Source organism: Penicillium odoratum (genome assembly GCF_028828045.1).
Source record: "Penicillium odoratum strain IBT 22623 chromosome Unknown utg000001l_segment0_segment0, whole genome shotgun sequence".
Lineage (NCBI taxonomy): Eukaryota > Fungi > Ascomycota > Eurotiomycetes > Eurotiales > Aspergillaceae > Penicillium > Penicillium odoratum.
In genome coordinates, this window is record NW_026643143.1 from 2948967 (window position 1) to 2973545 (window position 24579).

At 49.2% G+C, this 24579-nt stretch overlaps 7 protein-coding genes across 7 annotated transcripts; 3 read left to right on the forward strand and 4 right to left on the reverse strand.

Moving 5' to 3' along the window:
• Positions 1-836: 836 nt before the first annotated feature.
• Positions 837-1669, reverse strand: N7520_001127 (p24 family protein; the record flags this gene model as incomplete). Its single annotated transcript, XM_057135062.1, has 3 exons — positions 837-1156; positions 1224-1401; positions 1457-1669. 3 exons carry the CDS (start codon positions 1667-1669, stop codon positions 837-839), a joined length of 711 nt encoding a protein of 236 aa, XP_057000998.1.
• Positions 1670-2412: 743 nt separating this feature from the next.
• On the reverse strand, positions 2413-6126 carry N7520_001128 (uncharacterized protein; the record flags this gene model as incomplete). The annotated part of the gene is made up of 1 exon (XM_057135063.1): positions 2413-6126. The coding sequence occupies one exon, from the start codon at positions 6124-6126 to the stop codon at positions 2413-2415; it is 3714 nt and encodes a 1237-aa protein (XP_057000999.1).
• A 4287-nt stretch (positions 6127-10413) lies between these two features.
• N7520_001129 (uncharacterized protein) lies at positions 10414-11553 on the reverse strand (the record flags this gene model as incomplete). The annotated part of the gene is made up of 1 exon (XM_057135064.1): positions 10414-11553. One exon carries the CDS (start codon positions 11551-11553, stop codon positions 10414-10416), a length of 1140 nt encoding a protein of 379 aa, XP_057001000.1.
• A 3203-nt stretch (positions 11554-14756) lies between these two features.
• wetA (developmental regulatory protein WetA) lies at positions 14757-16256 on the forward strand (the record flags this gene model as incomplete). Its single annotated transcript, XM_057135065.1, has 1 exon — positions 14757-16256. One exon carries the CDS (start codon positions 14757-14759, stop codon positions 16254-16256), a length of 1500 nt encoding a protein of 499 aa, XP_057001001.1.
• Positions 16257-17387: 1131 nt separating this feature from the next.
• On the forward strand, positions 17388-20336 carry N7520_001131 (argonaute/piwi family protein; the record flags this gene model as incomplete). The annotated part of the gene is made up of 3 exons (XM_057135066.1): positions 17388-17470; positions 17524-18563; positions 18637-20336. The coding sequence occupies 3 exons, from the start codon at positions 17388-17390 to the stop codon at positions 20334-20336; spliced, it is 2823 nt and encodes a 940-aa protein (XP_057001002.1).
• Positions 20337-21197: 861 nt separating this feature from the next.
• On the reverse strand, positions 21198-21924 carry N7520_001132 (uncharacterized protein; the record flags this gene model as incomplete). Its single annotated transcript, XM_057135067.1, has 3 exons — positions 21198-21574; positions 21681-21797; positions 21858-21924. 3 exons carry the CDS (start codon positions 21922-21924, stop codon positions 21198-21200), a joined length of 561 nt encoding a protein of 186 aa, XP_057001003.1.
• A 358-nt stretch (positions 21925-22282) lies between these two features.
• Positions 22283-24303, forward strand: N7520_001133 (calponin homology domain protein; the record flags this gene model as incomplete). Its single annotated transcript, XM_057135068.1, has 2 exons — positions 22283-22449; positions 22551-24303. 2 exons carry the CDS (start codon positions 22283-22285, stop codon positions 24301-24303), a joined length of 1920 nt encoding a protein of 639 aa, XP_057001004.1.
• Between the last annotated feature and the right edge of the window lie 276 nt (positions 24304-24579).

Here is a 24579-nt window from a genome sequence, read left to right on the forward strand (position 1 = left end):
CGATTACACAGCTTTTGTTACTGCCAATACAGAGTATAATTTACGCAATTTTATTGAAGATGATCTTTTTGATGGGAAGAGGGCTTCCAATTTGTTAGAGAAGGTTTGCGATGTTGACTTGGAGTAAGATAAATAGGTTCAAATGCTGTGAGTAAAGGAAGTGGGCTCTCTGGGGGCAGATTTGAGAATATATGGGCTACGACGAGATTCACGATAAAACCATCTTGGTTGAAGACCTCGGAGCAACATTCGGAAAATTTAACTTTTGAATTGCATACACGTCTAGCATTCACGGCTTGGAATGCATGGCCAGAAACCTGGTCACGGCGATAATATAGTCATCTATAAGATGACATGAACCTGTACAGAAGTTAAGGAATAAATAGCACTTGAGCTATTTCTCACAAACATTGAAACACAGAGTAAAAAAGTTCTATCCTATTTCTACAGCCTTGGAAAGGTGTACGTATTAGCATCATCATTACTAACCATCATGATATGGTCGATCCGCATATGCAGAAACACCTGGGCAGTCTCCATACCCATAAATCTAGTCAGCACTCTACAATCGAAAACCTCCAATAAAACACTGAATTAACCCCCGCGAAAGCAGGACATACATTTTATATCATCGAATTCATGACCAGAAACAAATGCCCTAAGACACGAGTACAAAAAGAAGATCACAGCAACTCCAAGACTGACAGCCCTGCACCGATCTCATCTCATCTTACAAGAAAAGAAATCCAACCCTGGAAATGCATTCCCAAACGCATTTGAAATACTCTGAAAAAGACCGATGTCTCTAGTCTTAACCCTTAAATCTTAAACCATGCTTAAATCAGATGCTTAGATCGGAAGTACGCCCGCAGGTAAACAACCTGCCACGCACCAAGACCAACCAGCATACCCATAGTACCGAACGCGAACCACTTCACACGCTCATTGGTGCTCTCATTTGTATCGCGGAGACGCTGCTCCCGGGCACGTAGGTAGTCCATCTCAGTAACGATCTCGCTGACCATCTCTTCGATGCGGCGGAGGTCAGTCTCGACGGGCTTTAGTTTCTCTTGGGCTTGGATGCTGGACCAGTCGCGGGCGTCGGCGCCGATTTCGACGTCGAGTTCGACTTCGCGGACGGGGTTGGGCGAGGAGTCTGAGATGTATACAGTTGTTAAGATGGGAGGGAGTCTTGAGTATGGTGTTGGGGGAGGTTGACTTACGGCGACCAACGAGTAGGTTCTCCATGCACACGTCGAAGGTGGTGTCGGCGGTTGAGGTGAATGCCTGGCGCACTTCACCGACAATATCCTTCGGGCGACCGTGGTCATTGCCCATTGAATCCTTGATCTGTGAGTTGTTAGCAACTGGGTCGAGGTGGGTTTGTGGTTGCGGTGTTGTCTGTAGAGACCAAAGTCTGGAATTAGGATATGATCGCCAAGGTTGCTTTACGTACGTGCATGTTGACGCGCTGGCCATCACCCTTGGAACCGCTCACGATGGCGGTCACGACGACCAGCTGGTCCTTGGAGATAAAGTTGCGGATACATCGCTCGTTCTTGCCGCTACCTGAGGTGGCGGGGAGGTCGAATTTCAGAGCAGAGGCGAGTTGGACCACGAGGAGGAAGAGAGTCAGAATTGACCTCATTGTGAATGGAGAGGAGCCCATGGTGGGGGATTTTGGCGTTGGTAAACAGGGGAGCTGGCGGTTGTTGATGCCACTTAAGGGGACTGGAGGATCACCTAAGCACGGAGCACCTGACCTCAGTCATTACCAAGTTACCAACAATGTCCACATTAACAGGTTATGAATATTCGCCTAATGAAATGTAAAATGTGAATTAACGAGATTCTAGCTGCTGGTATATATTATAAAGCTCAATCTCAGCAGTGCTGCAAATACTAATTATGGTGTCATGCTCAAAGTAGAGGATCCAGTCATATGATCTACAACAGTTCGAGAACTTGAAGTCCACAATTCATGAAAAGAGATTGGATTTCGAGCGTCGAGGCTTTTAGATACAGTAATAAACACTTCAAACATGGTATCTCGCAGAAGTTCCCAAAATGGAAAAAAGGACATCAGTCAAACCCCTAGGAATCGGACCGAGTCGAGTCAAATCGAACAAAAAGAAAAGCTCCGTATTAGTCGTCAGTATGGCATCCATGGAGGATAAAAATAGTGAAAAAGTCCAAAAGATAGTGGGACACAAGAAAACCACCAGGCCGTAGCCGCAAAACAGAAAAAGATGGAACACGCTGCAATGCAGCTCTATGCAAGAGATAGGTTAAGAGGGAGGAAAGAAAATACAGGGGCATAGAATGACAAAACGATGGACATGAGATATGTGATCGTTACATGGCAATGAAACGCTGAAAGCATAACATGAAGTTGTGATGGCAGGAACTGCATTAGACTCCGACCTTCTTGCGGCGTGTGAAGAAGCGGGAAAATCCGCCTTCTTTATTAATCTTGGGGCTCGTGGGTCTCTGGGGAGGGACTTCTGGCGGGCCAGTGTTTCGGAGGAAGTCCGCCAATGCGCTGGTCTCGGTTTGACGGTTTGAGGTGGATGGTATGATGCCAGGATTGCGCTCCATACCGACCTTTGAGGTGTAGTTTGATTGTGAGGCGGACCGCATAGAGCTGACCGACATCTTTGACGAGGGACCCATTCCTGACTTCATACCAACAGAGCCATTCGAGCTTGATGAGGCAGATGGTCTCACGTTGAATGGCTGGGGCGGGGCGTTGTTGAAGTTGGGTGGGGGTTCGCTGCGTAGTAAATCAATTAGACTCTCCTCCTGGCGAGCAGGCGGCTTGGCTTGGATGAACTCCTCAAATAGATCGTCATCATCATCGTCGTCATCAATGGCGTAGGGGTCCGGAACACGTCGTTGCTTGCGCACGGGTTGAGCAGGCTCCGCCATGTTGATCGACTTGGCTTGACCATTGGGGCGGTTGTTTGAATCCAGCAGCCCAGTACGAGATGTAAACGACTTGCTGATACTAGAACTTTCACCAACAGAACCGTTCTGGGGGTTAATTTGAAGATCATCCGAGTCGATTGTGTTTCGGAATGGTGCCACTGTACGAGGGATACGGTGGGCACCAGACTGCGGCGGCCCTTGGCGAATGAAATCGATCAATTCAGAAGTCTCCGATCCACGCGTCTCCGCTGCACGAGCCTGCAGCTTGGGCCGGTTCGGATTTGACCCAGTGGACGAAATACTAGGCTGAGTTCGAACAGATCTGGGGGAGTCGACGGGAGTCGGAGAGCTGGTGGGACCAGATGGTTTGCTACTGGTACGAGTCTCACGAGCTGGTACAGCAGCAGCCGTTGGAGAGAGGCTCATCCGAGAAGAGAGTGGGATGTGCTTGGGGGAATCAAGCGATTTGGCAGTTCCAATGGTTTGTTCTCCAGTGGCCTTGGAAGAGACAGATGCTCGAGGGTCCGCTCCCGGTGGGCCGGTGTTCTTCAGGAACTCTGCGAGATCAGTCGTGGTCGTGGTGTCTGAGCGAGGAATTGGTCGAGACACATCCGGGAAGGTCATCTCTCGCACACTTCGCGGAGTCAACGTGAAATGGATGGTCTCATCACTGTTGATTAACTTGTCCAAATCGGTGGTGTCGTTCTCCAATGAGTCTGCACTACCAGACGCCCGGCTCGTATCAGAAGAGCTGCGGAGCCGGAGGGACGGGGACTCGCCTGGGGGACGAGTCATCAGGCCTTTTAGTTTGTTTGAAACTTGAGAAGATGTCGTAGAACCAGCAGTGATTGGGCGCTTTTCGCGAGCACTGCCAAAGCTCTCTGAGCGACGAGGCTTGCTTTGACTTTGGATTGTTGAGGAGATTGATGTAGCTGAGCGACCAGACATACGCTGCACAGCAGCTCGCTGTTCAAGTGTTGGAGAGCTGCGGTTGCTAGTCACCACCAACGGGGTGGGCCTGCGGCGGGTGCGTGATTGTTGAGATCGTTCACTGTCGCCCGAAGTCGAATGTTGTCGAGAGATTTCTGGAGTTACAGCTTCAGAACCAGACAAGTCTTCAACAGCGGATTCAGCAGCACTTTGGCCAGAGCTGGGAATGAGGGAGTTGCTGATAGCAGCGGTCTCTGAAGAAATGTCGGAGGGTTTCTCAGAAAAATCCGCTTCATTCAAAGGGGCCTCTTCAGGCACGGATTTCATGTCTGATTTATTAGGATCGGCCTCGATAGTATCGCTATCACTAGGAGTCTTGATAGCTTCGATGGTGGCGTCGGCGGGTAGTGCCAGTGCGGGCTCCACCCCTTGCATAGATTGGGTGGAGGGAAGGTCGGGGCCACTAGTTTCTGCAATGATCGGCTTTGCATCAGACTGAGAAACATCCTTACTTTGCATTTTCTTCGGCCGCTGAATGGTCGACGTCAGTGTCGGCTTCTCGCGCATCCCCTGTCCTTCGATAACTTCCGGGTCCTTGGTGGGTCCATCACTTATCGACGAAGCCGAAACACGGTTGCTGTCTGTCCCTTCGTCCTCGTGCAGACGTGATCGCAATGATGCGACCGTTTCACCAACTGACGGCGCAGTCTCCTCCTCTTGTACGACAGACATGCGCTCCTTGTCGGACAACTCCGCAACTTCTTTGAAGTCCTCATTTTCCGTGGTAACTGCGATTCCCATGATAGACTCGGCTGCATCTACAAATTCAGTCGATTCATCATCCTCGTACATGGTTTCCAGCTGCTTCTCCTTGGAAGGTGAGCGGGCAGATCTGGAGGACTTGGGCGATGATTGACCTGGAGAGGCTTCTTCCTCCTCCTCGGCCTGCTCCTGGGACACCTGAGGTAGATCCGACTTGTGGTTTGGCATCGATCTAGAGCGAGCATGAAGAAACATAGGACTTTCGACTGCGGACGCGCTCAGAGGAGAGTTGCCCGACCGTGTCACCAGCGATGGTGAGGGGACCACCATCAAACTCCGCGGTCGCACTTTGTGAGCGACAACCGCCTGCATTGTATGAGCTACCTCGTCCTCCATATCCGGGTTGTACCCAGGAACCTCAATTTCATCAATATCGTGGTCGCCCATGGGTAGAGGCACTGCGATTGGATCAATTGGCGCGGGAGCATCCTGATCAGCCTCTGCGGGGGTTACCGGCTCCTCGATGGTCGCAATACTGCTCTTGCGGCTGTTGATCAGGCTGTGAGAAAAGGTGCGGCGTCGGAAAGACTCGCGAGACAATGTTCGCGAAAGGGTAGTTCCACGTCTACGCTTGCGCCAGGTGCGCCATAAGCGACCCAGCGTCGCGTTCAGCGCAAGTTTCTCCATATCGAGATCCTCCACGACCAACCGCTCAATTCGCTTGCGGTGGTCCTCCATATCGTCTGAAAATTGACTTTCGGTATCATTTAGTTTCGTGGATAACCTTGATCGCGAGGTCTCGCCCGCAATGACAAGCGCTCGCTCGCCGATGTGCTCAATAATGGAAGTTAAAAAGATCGCTGCTGCGGGAGTGATGTTGTCGACATGGCTCGAGAACCTGCGGGGAGCACCGTCGGACTCCCCAAGACCCTCCTGCGCGATGTATTCGTCCTCATCCTCCTCTTCCATGTCGCCGAGTCTGGTGTAAACCATGCATCGTAGACGGGTCAACTTCCAAGACCGAGCAAGATCAAAGTCTCCGCCGGGTTCTTGACCTCCCCGGAATTCCGATTCCTCGTCCTCCTCGCCGCCCATGTATTCACCCAGCTCTTCATCTGCTGTGGCCACCACTTCTTGTGCGAGGCGAGGTTTTAGGACGTCTGCCAAAACCGGTCGAATACAGGCGAGTTGTGTAGATTTGGAAGCCGCGAGAATATTAAACAACAAATTATCAAGGAAGCCATTCAAAAGAGACAGTGCCGCGGGGGTGACCAAGGCACTGGCGGTGCTACCGGTGTCCTCATCCTCGGCGACAAAATCAGCGGCATTGAATTCTTGGTCGGATGTAATGATCTCCGAAGCCGCAGAGGAAGAAATAAAAGCAGGCGGGGGGCTGACGGATGGCGGCGACATGAGATTGACTCGAGAGTCACTAGATAGACTGGTACTGCGTGAGCGAGTCAAGCTCCCGGCGTCCAGAAAGTCGGATCTGGAGTAGTGTTGCATGGTGAAAGGCGACGGGCGAGAGGTATATCAATGGTCGGACACGGTAAGCCGCGGCTGGGGAATAATTTCTGATTGCCCTGGACCACCGGGGTACACCCTCGAAATCTCTCGGGGGGATTGGGTTGGAAATCAAATCTCTAAATCATCCTGTACACCGTCAGTCTGACCACTTGCAGCTGATGTTTGGGGCGATTATTCGGGGGGCCATTCTTATGTTGGCATGTCGAATTGTACGACAGTCATGCATGAACACAACGTCACTGTCGGCCCCCGTAGTAAGAATATTGTCAACATACCCGTAAGCTCATTCTTTGTGCGCCATAGAGGAAGGTCAAAAATATGTTTCTCAATGTGAAGGAGATTCAAAGTTGTAGGAAAGGGTTGAAATTCAGGAGAGGGTAATAATTCTTCATATGGTGGAGACAATGGATTTCGGGGATTCACTACCGAATGAACTTGGGAATTGAATACAAAAGGCGCCACTGTTTAATCTTAGACTGGGCTTTTTTTTAAGCCCCTGCAGCGGGGAGATATAACCCACTCCCACGAGCTCCTTTTTTTTATAATCTAATTAACTGGATAAAATGGTATTTCATGATAATTGGCATTCTAGGAATTTCACAAAGGTCTCCAATCTTCTTATCACACGTACCTGTCCTCCCAACACCTCTTAACCATGGTCCCAGATCCATTCACCCTATCGCAATGGAAGAAACCAGGGGTAGAGAAAGCGATCGGCCCCAAAGCACGAAGTGACTCCACATGGAGACTCAAGCCCAAACCAATCAAAGGATGTTATAAGCCAATGAATAGGATCGTGGGCCCACGGGACTTTTTAGTCTTCCCCAACTAAACCACTTTGAATCGTTCTATTGAATTTTCCTTTCCCGCCTCCGAAACAATTTGAATTTCAGTTTCACCTTTTTAGTTGGTTTTTGATTTATTCTTTCGGGACTTCGATCGATTCTATTGGTACCGGGGTACAGTACGGAGTACATAAAGTACTAATATATGGGATCCATGGAAATATACCTTACCGGTACGGAGCACACCTTTGTATCCATGGAATTGCCCTACTACGGAGTACACCGTATGTCGTATGTCGTATGTACTCCGTCTACTCAGGGCTGGCCCCCAATGCAATTATAAACACGGCATCATTCTTCTACTCGAAACTTACAGTTCCCCGAATTAATTGGAAATTATCTGCTCGCTATGACCCAATTTGACAAATTGTACTTCGTACTGAGTTCACCGACGATCTCCGCCCACAACAAAACCGCCACTTTCTAATCGCTCGTGCCATTCGGGGAGGAAGGCCCCATCCGATGATCCCACACGTGTGGCTTTGCTGGTACCAAATCATTGGATCCGAATCAAAGGCATCGCATCGGACTTGTTACACTGCCCATTTTATTCTGATGCTTACGATTAAACCGAATGAAATAGATTATAATTAAATATGTTTGAATTTAGTTCCGTTCACTTGTAGAAATGTTCAGAGAAGCGGTCAATCTCTGCAATATGTCGACTCCTTTAATCAGAGCCGATCATGATTCATGCCATGCTTGATCGCAAGTCGGACCCACGATCGGCGCCCTACTCAGCGGGTCTGTCAGCAATAGTCCTGCCGTATACTGTACTCCGCAACCATTGTTCGGGGGAAGCTTGGAACATGAGTCAATAGTGCGCCTTAGGGTGAGAAGGGGGGTCGGATGACGACTTAGTGGAAACCTTCAAAGGTTGGAACTTCACCCGGATTCGAGGTCCTAAAATTTGATGTCCTTGATGATAAACTTAAAGTTGTAGAGAAATCTACACTGTTATGCGCGATTTCCTTGGGTTACAGTAGTCTCTAGATAGTTAAATCTAAAGATACATATCCCCAGATGACATATCAGATCACATCACAATGCGTTGTACATACATCTCTTTATTGATCTACCACGTCGCTCATTGGTCAACACAGAACCCCCATCCCTGCACCCCAGTCTCTAGAGTAGTCTTCAAATGCTATCAATAGCGAATAGCGCGTATCTACAGGATATCCGGCGAAGATCGATGCTAGCCTAATGGACGCCTTGCCTGAGATATCACACCGATCTGTGTACACGTATAAATTTGTAGCTCAGCTACGATCTGGTCCTGCACTCCGTACTTGACAGAGCAGAGAATAAACACTCCGTCGGTGCAGCCCGCTAATGCTCCCGGGAGCGGAAGAGATCGCCAATGGAAAAACTGGTTCTGTTGAAGTTCCCACTAGTCCAGCACCAAGCCCGGAAATAAACCCATGTCGAGGTGGATGCTCCTGATCCACATTCCCCATTCGCTGTCAGACTCTTGCCATTTCTTCGGGCCCACATGGAGTAAAGGGATTCTTGCCATTGAATTTAGGATTTTTGAGTTTAACCTCCCAAGGTTCTGGTCTGGCTTGTGGCTTCTATACTTTATTCATAAATAGCGAATATATATCGACGAGAATATCCTACATAGAATGGTACACACGATTGATGGATCTACTGTCTACAGTACAACATCGATTCCCATGACGCACATTCATGCCCAGCGAGATAACCACCTGTGAACATAAACGATACGTCTCATCCACAAACAGCAAATAACGAAGTAGATCCCACTCACCGCATCGCAAGCCAGGAACAACAGAATAAAGGAAAGTCTCAACGGAGGCCCGTGGGCACCAGTCTGTGCTCACGACGCCGTTGCGATCGACACGGGATAACGGCGCTCGAACCGTTACTCACGACTGTCCTACGCGACCTGTAGCTGCATAGTTGATCACGGATACGGGAGTATATGGGCCTTACATGATAGCCTGCATGGTATGCTGATATAAATGTGAGAAATGTACATCCATGTACACGTACCCAGCCGGACCAGGATAATGTTCATAGAACTATCGACTGCAGGCTTCTCCTTACCTCAAACATCTGAGCTGATCCGTTACCTTTTAGGCAGGTGTGACGACTTCCTTTCAAGGTTCTACTTTTCTATGTGCCTGTGCAGCACTTGAGAGCTTAGTAAACTAGTGATTTACAGGGGCTTGGAAAGCCACCAGTGTCTATGCACTGCGTCAATGCCTCGTCAATAGGAACGTTGAATGTGATACGGAGTAGAGACAACTCAGAATCCTGAATCATTTCCTCAGCGAATAGAGCCACAGACAAGTGGATTACAGATCGACTACCGGACCCGCTCTCTGCAGCTCATAATCACTCTCATTATGTACTCCGAACAGACACCTGGGCAGGAGACATATACAGCCACAGTGGAGACCGGCAAGAAGCCACCGAAGCGTAAAAAACACCCGAAAAAAGCCAAGAGAAGACCCCAGAAAAGGAGAGCTTGAAGTTCAATGATTCGTGACATCTGGACCACGGCAATGCTACAGGCATGTCCCACTCCACCCAATGAAGAAAACAGGAAATCCTCCGAGAACAATCTATGTCCACTAAATCAATTGACAGCTAAGCAACCCATTCCTTCTCTTCACAGACCACCTCAGGTAGATCTCATCACCCGGAGAATTTCCCATCCCATCCGCGTCGTTTTGAGCGGAGGTACTTACCTAGTAGAGAATATAAAGGAGATCACCGAACATCTCGAAGCACCGACACATCCAGACGTTAAACTTAATTTAGTTTCATTCCGTCTTGCCTCGTGTTCTGGACGTTATGCGGGGCTCGTACATTATCAGGGGATGACAGGTGGGGTTTAGAGTCAGGGCTATGAATTCAAACGGGAAAGCCGAATGGGAAGAGGGGAGTTTTTCTGAAACGCACGATTTTGTGTGGCGGGCTGGACTTGGTGGGGATTTCTTGTGATCGGTGTTGTTGATTATCTTCCTGGCTAGGTCTTGAAGCTACTATTGGTGGCAGGTGTCCGAGGGCAGCGGGGCTGAGGGACTGAGGGGATTATGGCTTGACTGTGATGTGCCAGTGACAGCAGGGATTAAGTCTGCAGAATGCTCAGGAGGTGTTGCTCATTTTGCACATGGGCGCACACGGGGCTGATGGGTTTACAGGGACAGGCTTTGAAATTTCAAATTGGAAAAATTTTTGGTTGAAGAGCTAGCTAGGCAAACACAGTGATAACCAAGAAATGGCCGATTCCCACAGCTGATAAATCCCGAATGATGTGTGCTTTTCTGATTGTTGAACATTCAGTAAATTCCCTTCGCTGGCAAGATCCAGGCGAATCCGAGAGAATCCATTTTTTCTCATAATCGTAACGTCGTATTTTTGGTAAGTCCCAAACAATGGAACATGTTTAGAATGCCGGCATCTCCTCGGTGCCGAGTGCATGTGCGATTCCGCCCGCAAAGAAGCTCAGCTCATCTGGGAGAACGTCCACATGACCGTTGGTCAGTCGATTGAGAAGGATCTGTTCGATCCTGTCAAGCAGAATCTGGTGGGGGTTCAGATCCGAGGCAGGCGCAAGGGCCAAGTCTTCTTTGCGAAGTTCGATGAGTCCATTCAGTTCTTCCTCGGTGAGGAGGTTTCGGAAGACTCCGATAACATGACTGAGGATCCGGTCCAGGTACATGCAAGGTGGATCGTCAGGATGCATGGACTCAGTCTCTTGACCCAGTCTGATATTATCCGCCTGAGTATGTAGATAGGTTTTGTAATTGGCATCGGTGATGCCTCGAATCCCGTGCATGTAGGCGATAAAGAGACGCTGGTCCACATCGACCGCATCACGTGTGAAATCATCAAGTTGCATGGCATTCATCCGATAGGACTCTTTGTGATCACAGTCACTGTCGTCATAATGGCCACCAGCGTCAGATCCATGGAAGGAGCTCTGAGAGAATCCTGACTTCTGGGCAAGGAGCATCATCTCATGCACGGTCATCTCGGAATGTGATCCCATTTCATTTTCCGACATCTCGGTGTCAGGAGTGTCGATGTATTGAATACTGGGATCAAACCGGACCGAGGTCTCAAAGCCGATGAATGAGTCGTCAAATGAATCAGTGTGGTCTCGGTGGGTTTCGGGGACGTCGTGTGAAGTTTCGTCGTCCCAGACAGAGAAGTCCGACATTTCATCTTCATCGTCCTCATCTTCGGACAGAGCATCGTAGTCAAATTCGATATCATCCGATCCATAGCCAGACTCGGACTCGGACCCGGATTCATTGTCGGATTCCTCATCTCGTAGATTCGCGGTAGAATTCTTCAGAATAGATTTGAGGAATGGATGGAGAGCCGGCTCCTCGCGGTTAGCGATGAAGGTAGAAGCACTGGATTGCAGCGGCGCTGTGGCTTTTGACGAAACCGACAATTCGTCCGAGCCATAGCAACTGTCCTGCGAGAAGGAAACTTCGAGATTGCCGAAGGTTGAGGAGAGAGAATCCCATGACTCTCGGTGGTTGTTGGTAGGAGCCATGCTCGAGGTTGTCTCCATGGCACTTGTGGAGCGAAGTGCGCTCTCAGTAGCAATAATATTGTGTTGGTGGTACCACGAATCTGTCGACACTGATCCTAGCAGGGAAGTGTCCAAGTCGAGATTTGTGGTGGAGATATTGTGGGTTTCAGTTGAAGATCAAGATAATAGAAAATGGGCGTCGAAGGCCTCCGAGGCACATAGAGAAGTCCATGGTGAGGCACACGTGAATCGTGTGATCATTCAAGTACACTTGATGGGGGAGACCCCAGCAAGAATCAAAGATGTGTACATTTTTTGGTAAGATTGAATGTTGAAGGTCTGTATTTTTTAACACCCTTTCTCTGAGATTGGGCGGGGTTGAGGGTATCGTGGATTCGATGTTCAAGGAGGGTGAGTGGGTGACGTCGGATTGGTGAGATGACGCGCGAGCGCGGTGTTGCGGGCGAAGTTCAGGCGATGCTGAAAACGGCACAGGAATGTGGGAGAGGGAGGGGGGGAGGCTTTGTGTTGAGACCTTTGCGTTCTGTCGGAAAGAACACGGAAAGTCGGGTAAGCTGAGAGAGGGTTGAGGGGAAGAAGAGAGAAGAAAGATCCGAGGTGAAGAAACCCACGTTCCGCGGGGCGTCCGGGTTGAGTCACTCCGATCGGAGAGAAAGTGAAGTGAAGTCAACCACAACAACGGGTGAAGGTGAGTAGTGAATGAAATGATATCACTTCAGAACTTGAAGACTTGATTGAAGCCAAGGTTGAAGCAACTGGTTCAGCCCTGTTTTCTTCTGAGAGATTCATTTTCTTCCTTTTTCGCCTCTCGTGATCGTCATTCTGACTCAGCCGGGTATCCGCTTCTAAACTGGGAAGGTTCCAAACTCGATAGGGCGCCTTGTACGGACCAACGGGACTTGGACTTCTGTTGCATCTACGGAGAGTCTACTTGAATTCATTCGTGTCTTTCATGTACTCCGTACTCTGTGTCCGATATTTACTCTCTACCTGATGGCTTGGGCGAGGCAAGGTGTAAGGCCTCCTTCGCCCGGTTTACAATAGCCCCGTTCAGTACTTCCTACATGGTTGGGCTGAACTGGAAGTAAGGGAAGAAAAGCAAAAATACTTGGAAGAAAAAAAACAAACCCCTCTGTTACTTGGGTATACTGTGGATGCTCGAAACCCTCCCCCGGACTTTCTTTTTGGTAGGAAATCTGGTAGTAGAAACATTGGTAGTTTTGGGGCGCGAAATGCGCGGTTAAAAGCCTCTAGTGTTCTGATAATGCGATTCTCGGAATTTGCTGTCATTGTTATTCTCATCAGATCGACTTCCATAATCAGTTCTTCTACGCCCTTACATTAACACTTGCCAGGCTTAAACCTATCTGGCCCGACCAGGGTCCGACACATGGCCGATTGAATTATGAGGGCTATGTGCCCTGCCTTTATACCTAGCATGAAGTACCCACTAGGCATCTGCCTTTTCTGACTGAGCCTCATCGTCACTTGGCGGCTCACCAAAACGGATTTCACCAGCGCAATTTGACAGCAGAATGTGGTAGTTTGAGATGTTCACATTTGAACCTTCAACTGTTGTAAAGAAGGTATAATTGTATATTGAACAGTAAAAGCCTCATGGAGCAAATTCTGCTAAATGGTTGTACCTAAGATTTGAACTCAAAGCCACGTGATGTGTACATTGTACAGGGTGTAGGCCCTATGCTCCTAATGTTACGTGTAAATGGCCAATCGGGGTCATTTTCTTTCTCCAGGTTAGTTGCTAAGATTATGAACCTGAGTGCTATGAATAGCCGATCGACACCAGGTACCAAAAGAACAGATTTATCTATGAATGACAAGTATCACACAAAATTAAGAAACAGCCCCTTTCCGGATCAGGACAACAGTGCCTTTTTTGGCTTATCGCGCAGAAAGAACAAAGAACAATAATCAGGATGTGAACAGTACCCCGACTGGCTCGAGGTCTGAATGGATGACCCACAGTCTACGATTTGCAATGTATGTTCTGTCCTAAATATCTCAGATATAGCCTTGAAGATTTTCTTTTACTGCATCCGACGAGGACCACATAGTGATTCCTGTCAAACCAGATAAATATAGAATATGGGGCCGTTATAGATATTTTGACAATACTTATTGGCCAAATGCCCTTCCTGAGGCCACATTATTCTCCGAACTAACGTCTTAGGTATTGATTGGAATGTTCGAACACCAACGGAATTTTCGGTACATAATTTCTGGGGGCGTGACATTCCACCCAGCCGTTGACATTCCACTCCACATTCCAGCCTATCCGCGTCATTGCATTGGCCCCCGCGATGGTTTGAATAGCATTGGCAAATGATAGTACAGGAATTGCACAAATGGAGTACCAGAACGGATCCTACCGTCTCCCGAATGAACCTTGTTTGGGGTGCATGATTAGATAGTCGCTATCATGACGCATACATATTGTCTGAATAAGATAAGACCTACTCGAGACTCAGTCTTGAATCAGAGCGGACTTTTTCTCCTGGTTCCTTAAATTTGGCCCGGACGATCCGATCTATACCCAATGCGCCTCTACACTCGCTAGGATTTTGATGGAGACCAGTAATCGTGTTCATTTGGCATACCTTTTGGAGCTTCCCCCACACCCGCCACACTGACTTATGACAGACGCTGTTTTGGGTCTAGTGAGGGAGGGTTACATTTTCTCTGGTGGCTATCCAGACCCAAGTTTCTGACGGGAGTGGATCAGGGTTGACCGGCTCTATTACCCAGTCCTCATAGATGCTCTATAATTGGCTTTAAGCTCCTGAATGGAGCCTCGATACATTCCTCGGGTCATGAGTGGATCTAAGAATTGACCAACCGGATCTCTTAAAGTACATTCCTCAGCTATCGGAGGATCTGAAGAATGTATGCAAAAAGCTCGAGGCTGGGATCTCTCGCGACAATTCAAATAGTAGCCTCGATCTGTTTGTTTACTTTGCTTTCTTTGCATACTCAGCAGTGTTTTGCTTGATTGACAACCCATCAAACATTCTCTCTTCTGCAGTTTTTTTTGTTTCAATTTGCATCATTTGCATTGATTCGATCTCCTTCACCAAGATCCTCCCGTGATCCGCTAGCCCTAAGTAGCTGATTTTTGGTTACCAATCACATCCTTTGTTCCCCCCGGTCGTTCGTCGAGCTTATTACTTTATTTCGCCGCAAACGGAAACAAAGCCGCCAAAATGTTCGCTCAGCCATTCGATCATTCGTTCAATGACATCTTCGACCAATTCGTCAATGAGGAGTCTTCAGGTGATGGCAACAAAGATTCGTTCTCTGGTGACTTTGACCAGCTCTTCCCGCTATACTCGCTGTCGAGTGACGGTGGCGATCATTCCCCCACTGGCTCCACTTCTAAACGCCATCAATCACCGCAACCCTGGAGCCAGGAATGGTCCCTGCAGGACGACGGGGCTGAGTTCGCTTTTCAAGACACCATCCACCCCTCTGCCATCTCTGACCTTGATTTCAAACACTTTGAAACTTCTTCCCTCCCGCCACGAACAAACGGCGTCTCTAACACTTCTCCATCTACCCCACCGGCTACTCCGCACCGCAAAGCTACCAAGAGTGCTCTCATTACCCCCAAGTCTATCCGCCATCGCGACCCGAATGAGCGTCGGGCACTTTTGCGCAAGCAAAGTTTCTCACCCAGTTTGATGCGTTCTTCCAACCTGAACAAAGGAAGAATGGCATACCCCGAGCAATGGGCCCAACGGATCCAGAATTTCACTCTGGCCGGCTCTGATGATCGACTACCTTTGTCTCCCCCACCCTCGGATGTTCAGATTAAGCATGAACACCTCTCTACCGACATGCTCCACCACAGGGACTCGGTTGATATGCCCCCTTATTTCTATCAACGGTCCCCCGCAGTTTCAATGCCCTCACCTTCCGTTGGTGCGCTTGCACGACACCAGCAACAATATATGAGCCACCCAGGCTCTTCAGCTTTGACAAATTCAAGCCCTCCTTCTGCAGATGACATCTTCTCTTCATCCCACTCCTCAGATCCTCAGTCTATCTCCTCATGGCAATCTGACAGCCTTGCGACCTCCATCTCTTTCACTCCCGACCTGCCAGCCCATGATCAAGCTTGGTGGTCTCCCATGCCCCCCCAAGTCGCACAACAGCAGAACTCTTACCAAAAAATGGTCTCCTCTCCTATTCCCCAACGCACCATGCAGAGCGTTGGATCTCAAAATGATATGATGCAAGGCGGCCTGATGATCCAGATGGACACATTCAACATGCCGACCGACTCTTCTTACTCCAACAACATGATCCCCGACTCTCAAAGATTCATGGCGCCTGCCACTGCCCAAGTCACCAACTCCCGCTCTCCTTCATTATCTCCCAAGGCTGGCACATCTCCAAAGAGGGCCAACCACCGCCGCACACACAGCCGCAAGCTCTCAGGTCAGAGCATGAACGGCCCCAAGTCGGCCAAAAGCACAAGTCCCCGCGGGGCCACCAAAACTGCAAGTGTATCATTTGTCAACTTTACCGCCCACGACAGTCAGCGCATCCTTGGTGGCGTCGCGCCCTCTGGTAGCTCCAAGACAAAGGCCCGTCGGGAGCAAGAGGCCCGTGACAAGCGCCGCAAGCTGAGCGAGGCTGCTCTTATGGCTGTCCGCAATGCCGGTGGTGATGTCGAAGCTCTTGAAGCAGCTTTCTGCTAAATCATTATATTTGTTTCTTAATTGGTCTTTTAACTGCGTTGAAGCCGGTGTTTTTGATTTGATATCATTGGGTCTATTGCCTTGGTCGTTCAGGTGTTTGATTTTTTTTTGGCTACTGGGCCTTGGGTTATACTCCAAAATGTTAGATATATTATTAATGTTTAGACATAAACAAGGTTGTCTGATTTCGACTCATGTTCATGTGGTATATCTCTTAGACACAAAACTTCGTAGGTTCAAGTCACTCATATCGAGTAATTTACACCTTTTTAGGATCCTCGCAGTCTACTGATTCCCAAGCTATGTCCATCTCCTCGTGATTCCTTGAACTGACTAGGAAAAAAATGGATTTTTTTTACTATATAAAGGTAATTACTATTTCTATTTCTACCTTTTTCCTTCTTCTCGGACAACTTCACTTGTACCTTTTGACTAGTCACACTAGTGACTACTTGATACTTTTTCAGGTATGCTTATCAATTAGCTTCACTTTGACCTTTACTTTACTTTTGTTTTCATTTCTGATTACTTCATTCCTGTCCAATATTCCTATTCTTTATGCTTCATCGAATCCTCACAATTCTCTCATTTAACACATTGAAGTATGCTATTGATTCACAGTTTCCTTGTATTTACTGTTCTCCCAATTTCCCAATTGCTATAAATATCACGAAGTCCGCTTCCCCATCCCGAGTCCATCCCCTCTACCTCCACCTGAATTCCATTTTGCCTCAACTTTTCCTACTCTACCACCCCCCATCCTTTATCCTGATCTGCTTCCTTCTAGACTTTATTCTACGGTGGTATTGTTTCCATGCATTGATCTCACGTCTCCTCTCTTCATGCTCATGGAGAATCTTTGAATGTATGCTAACATTTGGTCCTGATTCTAGATCGACTGCAACGTACACTTCTGAGACTTGCCCAATTTTTCGTTTCCGATTTGACCGTCCTTTCCAGCCTCTGACTTTCCTCGTGCATTGGGTCTAAGGGCCAATTGTACGGGCATTTTTCTTCTGTCCAATCGGACTCTCCGCAGTCCCTCGACTCTGTTTGTTTCAGATCTTCTTCTGTTCGACTGTCACCAATATCTTCATTTCTCAACCCTACTCATTTTCTTTGTAAGATAACATGTCTTACCGTGGAAGCTCCCGAGGTGGCGATTCCCGAGGTGGAAGTCGTGGAGGTAGGGGCGGCCACACTCAGAGCAGCGAGTAAGTCGAAAAGGCCCAATTCCTTACATTACAAAACGGCTAACATGTTATAGGGTGCTTACTCGAAATCCACCCTCCCTTGATAGGAAGCTCAGTGATTTCGAAGACAAAAGCCTGAAGGATAGCGCAAAGATGGATTCTGCTGCGGGCAAGTTTAAGATGACGCGACGCCCTTCTTATGGAACTACTGGCCAGGCTGCCACGGTGTGGGCCAACTTCTTTGAGATTCAATTGAACCCCAACCAGCACTTCTATCGTTACAGCATCCAGGTTTCGCCAGAACTACAACCAGCTCGACTCAAGAAAGAACTCTTCTGCTTGCTTCTCAAATCTTCGCGGGTCAGGTCGGTATATGGCGCCTCAGACATGTCGCAGGAACTCATTACCGCTGGACGGATGGAATCAACTTCTCCCATGATTTTCGAGCTCTCCGGAGGCAAGGAACCGAAAAAATACACTTTCAAATTCTCCAACGGAGACGCCGTGAACTACCCTGATTTGATCAAACTTCTCAGTCAGACGAAGCAGAGCTACCCATTGGTGAACGAGGAGGTTGGAGTTCGAGCTCTCAATATTATGATGACTCGGATTCCCCACCGAGATCCCGGTGTTGTCATTACAGGCAGGGGACGACAGAAGTTCTTCTGGATTGATGAACGGAAACAGTCTTGCAACCTGACAGGTGGCCTTGAGGTTCTTCGCGGCTTTTTCACGAGTGTACGACTCGGGGCCGACAGGCTGCTTTTGAACATGAACGTGAACCACGGCACTTTCTACAGGCCACTGCCTATGAATGACTTTACAACGGAGTTCGTGGCTGCTTTTGGCACGGACCGTCAGATGTTCCATCGCTACATTCGAGGCTTGCGCGTCGAGGTTAGGCATCTTCCTAAAGAGAAGGATGCGGATGGCAACTTGCAATATCGACGGAAGTCTGTCTGGGGAACTGTGACGCACAAGGATGGAGCAAAGGACGAACACAAGCCTACAACCCACGATATCGGCTCGTCGCCTGCACATGTTGAATTTTGGGAGAAGTCAAAAGATGGCAAGAGCGGTAAATACACCAGCGTCAAGGACTATTTCAAGAAGGGTCAGTATTTCCTATCCCTCGTCTTTATTCAAAACTGTGTTCACTTCAACTTTTCATGCTAACATTTGAATAGTGTATGGCATGGATAAACTAGCCAATATGCCGGTTCTCAATGTTGGCACTCAAGACCGACCTGTCTACCTCCCTCAGGACGTGTGCCGAATTCTCCCAGGGCAGACTTTCAACGGTGAGCTTGGCACCGCTCAGCGCCAGGCTATGATCACGTTCTGCTGCCGCCGCCCTCCGGACAATTATGTCTCTATTATGCAAGATGGACTAAAGATTCTCGGCATCACAGACAAGAAAACCAAGGAGTCCGGTATCAAGGTCCACGAAACCATGATGGCCGTTCCTGCCCGTTTTATTACACCTCCCACTCTTAGGTACGGGTCAGGAACTCAAGTTCCCCGGGGCGGCAGCTGGAACTTAAGGGGATTGACATTCGCCGCGCCTGCTCCTCCTCCGCAGAGGTGGGGCTTTTTGTGCATCCTCAACAGGAAGAAGCTTCGTTCGCACCAGGAGGATCAGTGGAGGGCGGACAATCAGCCTGTCAAAGCGGCTCAGAATTTTAAAAAGTCATTGAATGTGCTGGGGCTCAGGTGGCAGGAGCCCATATTCTTTCACCGCAAGGTCGTTTTTTATGAACCAGAAGGTTTAGACTATCGCAAAGTCATCGATAAAGCGATGGAGGAGTTCAAAGACGTTCAGTGTCCATTGGTCGTCATTCCCATGCACGAAAGTGAAGATAAAGCTTTCAATTACATCAAGTGGGCCGGCGATTGCAAGAATGGAATCCTGACCCATTGCTGCAAGGCCGAGAAGTTTTTCGGAGGAGACATGCAGTACCTGGCCAACAACGCAATGAAGGTCAACTTGAAGATGAGCGGAATCTGCCAATCACTCGATTCAGCATCCAAGTGTCCAAAAGTGGTCAAGGATGCAAAGACCATGATTGTCGGTCTCGATGTTACTCACCCTTCCGTAACGGACCCCGAGACCTACCCCAGCATATCAGCCATCGTTGCCAGCACTGACGGACGAATGGGCCAATGGCCAGGAGAAATCCGCCTTCAAGGCAGGCGCGAGGAGGTGATTCACGATGTGGGCCTCATGTTGGAGAGCCGTATCAAACGCTGGACTAAGGAAAACAAGGGAGAACTTCCACGAAACATCCTGATCTACCGTGACGGTGTCAGCGAGGGTCAATTCGAGAAAGTGATTAATCAAGAGCTGCTCGCAATCCAAACCAATTGTAAGCGCATCTACGGCAACAAGCCACATCGGATCTCGATTGTGGTTGTTACGAAGCGTCACCACACTCGTTTCTTCCCTACAAAATCGTCCGATCACGACAGGAATAGCAACCCTAATCCTGGACTCTGTGTTGACCGCGGAATCACTCGTCCAGGCATGTGGGACTTCTACCTTCAAGCCCAAGCCGCCATAATGGGATCTGCGCGTCCTGCCCACTACATTGCAGTGCATGATGAGATCTTCACCTCTGGAACTTTGAATTATGCAAACCCCTCAAATGAACTCCAAGAGCTGACAAATGCCATCTGTTACATGATGGGCCGCTGCACTCGTTCGGTTTCCTACTGCACTCCGGCTTTCTTGGCTGATCGACTCTGTGATCGCGCACGGAAGTATGTCCTCGCATACTACAACGAAGATTGGGACAGGTTGGGACAAAGGAACCCTCACACCGCTGCCCCAACCCAAGCCCAGGTCAATCTTCATCATCGTACCTCTGAAGCCATGGTTTACATCTAAACTTGGAACAGAACCTAGCTACTTTTTTGGTGTTTTCTTTTCTCTTTCGTTTCTATCACGATGGATTTGATATGTTTCCACCACAGACTTGCACATTTTCTTACTTGATTGTTTGGATGATTTGCTGCTTGAGCGTTTGAGTTTCCATTTGGATTGGACTTTGCATCCGCCTTTCAGACTGCTTTTTGTGATACCCTGTCCATATTATATTGGTGTACGATGCGTGCGATGCAACAGTGACGGGAGTTGTGACAAGACGAAAATGGAAAAAAGGACAAAATACCACGGAAACATGAGAAAAAAGGAGGAGACGGACATTTTCGTTTCATTTTACGGGGTTACGGAGTTATGGGTTTGATATGATGACTGAATTGCGTTCAAGCGTTTGAAAACAACAATTTACCCTGTTGGGGCCAATAAAAAGCCGTGCATTCACATATCGTAAGCAAGCTTAAGCTTGGACGTGGAAAATAGTATAACACGCTTGGTCAGAACAAGCTTCAGGATCATGGATCTATTGAAAAGTAAATCCTAACCTGGATATTGATGGAAAGCTAATGTACAGTAGTTAAAAGGGGGTGTGAGGTTGTTGATATAAAATGAAAAGGTCGTACCAAGACCTCTTCCAGATTGGACGAATTAAATGAGCAGCCATCGAGGCCTGAGATTGTAAAAGGCTGCGCATTTGCAGCAAGCCTTCAACCCTAAGAGTATTGGGAGTATTGGGCTGGATTTTCCGCGGAGGGGAAAATTCCTGTGCTTCATATGCATGGTGTAAAACACAGACCAGCTTCGTCAAGGTATGTTTGATCTGCACCCATCCCATTACAACAGGAACAAATGTTATTTTGGAGGCCCAATTCACCGATGCGAAGAAGGGGACCACGCCTCAGGCTGCCAATTAGCCCCAGGGTTTTGTCTATCCGCCTTTGCCCACGGGTTCTCTTCCTTGCGGGTCTTCGGCGGTGTACTTGTAGGCTCGGGTACTGGTGCCGGGGCAGAAGATGAAGGCGCGTCCGCGGAGACAGTGTTCGTGTTGGTAGTCGCATTCCCTGTTTCAATTCCAGGAACCTTCTGCTGAGTCTTCGGTTTATCGAGGAAAGAGGGTTTGCTGGCCCAGCGCTCATCGGCCAGTCGAGCGAGTTCTTTCATTTGCGCCTGACGGACTAGGTCTTGTCGCTGTTCTTCGAGGGTCGGCGGAGTCGGTCGGACATATCGAAGCCATTGATGCCATTGCGCTAGATCACGTACCAAGTTAGTCAAGCTGGTCTTATATTCCCACGAAGCATCTTGCCACTGTAGGCTACACGCGCAAGGCCTGTCCCCAAGATGCGATCGACTCACGGGTAACCTGCACATCTCCGTAGTGTGTCTTCGGATCGAATTTGACGATCCGTCTATACCGGCCGGCGTTTAGTTGATCTTTGAATTCCCAGAATGTGTTTCCGGCAAGATCCTGGCCTGTGAGGTGGCGGGTGTTAGCAGGCAGAATAGAGTGCTGACGAGAGGACAGCAACTAACCGACCATGAAGGACTTCCTCCAGGGCAGTCGAAGGCCTTTCCACTTGAACCAGAGACTGTTAACCATTGTGTAGAGTGGTGGTTGAATGGAGGAAAAAAGTTGCGGGTCAAAAGAACTAGAACGTTTGGAACGTCATCGGCCAATAAACACAGCCCCGGGCATTCCATTCCACCTAACTTCTTACACTCACTTCGAAGAGTTTAAGGATACCCAAGCCGCCAGACAAAACTACACTGGTGCTCTTTACGCGCCTGATTTTATTTGGATTTGCTCTCTGCATTCCTCTTCTACTCTTGTACCCAAGTCTCCACTCTAGGGCCGATCAGGCACACGCCCGCAAGGGGATACGTACTCCTGTGACACTACAACACCGACAACCCTCTCCAGCTGGTCCGGATTCCAAACGCACAATCGGAAATCCATCATGGCGTCGGTAACGTCGTTGGATAAAGACTTACGCAACTTGCGACTATCCCGCTATACCCCGCAGGCAGCCGCGGAGGTGCGCGACTGGATCGAAGATGTGTTGCGCGAGAAACTCCCATCTTTTGATCTATTGGAAGGACTGAAGGACGGTGTCGCTCTATGCAAGTAAGTGTCAATTGCGTCTTCTTGCCTCCCTAAGCATGTAGCTACGCAGGTAGGCATGCACGTGGTTGGAACCTGGACCAAGACTAACCCCTGTCTACTAGACTGGTCAATCTGGCCGTGTCACCTGGTGTCAAGTTCAAGCAGTCAGCGATGCCATTCGTTCAGATGGAGAATATCTCGCATTTCCTCCGTGCCTGCCAAGCGGCTCCAATCAGCCTCCCGCCACACGACGTCTTTCTGACCGTTGACCTCTACGAAGCGAAGGATCCTGCGCAGGTTCTCCAATGCTTGGCTGCGTTTAGTCGGAGGGCAAATATCCTGCAGCCAAATACATTCCGGTCTGTTGTTGGTCCACAAAGTAAACGGGGGGTTATCAGTCCCAATGCGACTGGGTCTTCGAATTCGGGATCCTATAGTCGCAATCGTGCCTTGAGCAATGTCAGCGATGCGGGTCGATCGGGGAGCCCTGCCAAACCATCCGGCTCTTTTAGTTCTTGGAGTAAGAGGGATGACGAGTCGAAGACAGCACCGGCATGGAATATCCACCAGTACGGCTACATGGGTGGTGCCAGCCAGGGCAATCAAGGCATTGCATTTGGTGCTCGACGACAGATTACAAGCCCTGGTCCAGCTGTTCCTAGTCTGGCAGAGAAGGAGAAACGCAGAAAGGAAGAAGAGGAAATTACTCGCCAACAGACCGCGGAGAGGGAGGAAGCCGAGCGGGCTCATCGAGAAGTTGAAGAGCAGGAGGCTCGTGCTAAGGCTGAAGAGGAGCGAAGATGGAATGAAGAGACGACACGTCAAAGAGAAGAGGAACGTCGCAAGATAGAAAGTGAGAAACGCCGATGGGACGAAGAAAAGCGGTTGTGGGAGGCAGAGGAAAAGCGTCGACTTGCAGAAGAAAAAGCTGCCGAGGAGCGCCTTGAGGTGGAGCACGAAGAGGAGCGTCAACGTCGGCGCAAGTCTGCCGATTCTCGTCTCAATGGTCAATTTTTGAGCCAGTACCAGGCGGGCCAGGCCAGTGCTTCTCCGAGCGGGGCTACATCTACTGATGAGACCCCCGAAAGCCGCCGTATCAAGGAGCTTGAGCGCGAGTTGGAATTGGCCAAGGAGCGTGAGCGCCAATATTCGAGCGAGAGACAGACCCCAGCCGAGGAAAATGACACCTCGGAATCTCAACCTCGCAGCCGTAACAGTGCACGCCCTGTGCCTGTGCCCCCCAAACCGAGCTACAGTCTTTCTTCTCTGGAGCAAGAACGCCGACTCCTTCGCGGCGAATGGCAAAACACTCAGAATATCCCGATAACAGAGGATCATGGTGATGGTTTCGAAGATGAAGCTCCACCTCCTCCTCCTCGGCCCCTCCCACAGCCTGTGCCAGCCCTCCCCGCCAGAGCTCTCCCTCCTGCGCCCCGTCCCCTTCCAGACCCGGTAGCATACTCTGCCAATCAAGGTGCAAACCGTACCGACCGCTTCCTGAGTTCAAACCCAGCCCCCACGGCACCTACACCCGCTTCGCACCGGCCCCGAGACTACACCACAACAGCCGAAGTCGACGCAGAGAACAGTCGCCGCGAGGCATCTCAACAAAAGACCAAGGCCGGTGGTTGGGCCTCAAAGTCCTTACTAGAGCGTGAAATGGAACGTGAACGCGAGCGCCAACGCGAATGGGAAGAGAACCAGAAGCAAACACAAGCTGCTGCACGCGATACCTCCCTCGGCTCGGGCCCAGGCCAGTCTTGGGATGTTCACCAATATGGCTATCTCGGCGGAGACAACCAGAACCGTGGTGGCCAGGGACTCGGCATCGGAGGCGCCAGGCGTCAGATCATTGGACCTCGGCCGCCTCCGTGATTTTCATCCCAAGCCCCGTTCAAACTAGGAAGTTATTTTGCATTGTTTTGCATCGTTTTGCCTTTTTGAATTTCTTGTTTCTTGCCGTTTTTTAATATATCCGACAGGCTGCAGTACTTTCTACTCATTTTCTCGTCTTTCTGTTCAATATGCGTTGGCGATTCGGAGAATTGGATTTTGCTCATGATGATTCCCGATAGCTGTTTTATGCTATTTCTTGTCTTTTGCTTTATGGGCCAACGTGAAGCTGCATACTAGTCTACATTGTAGATAGCC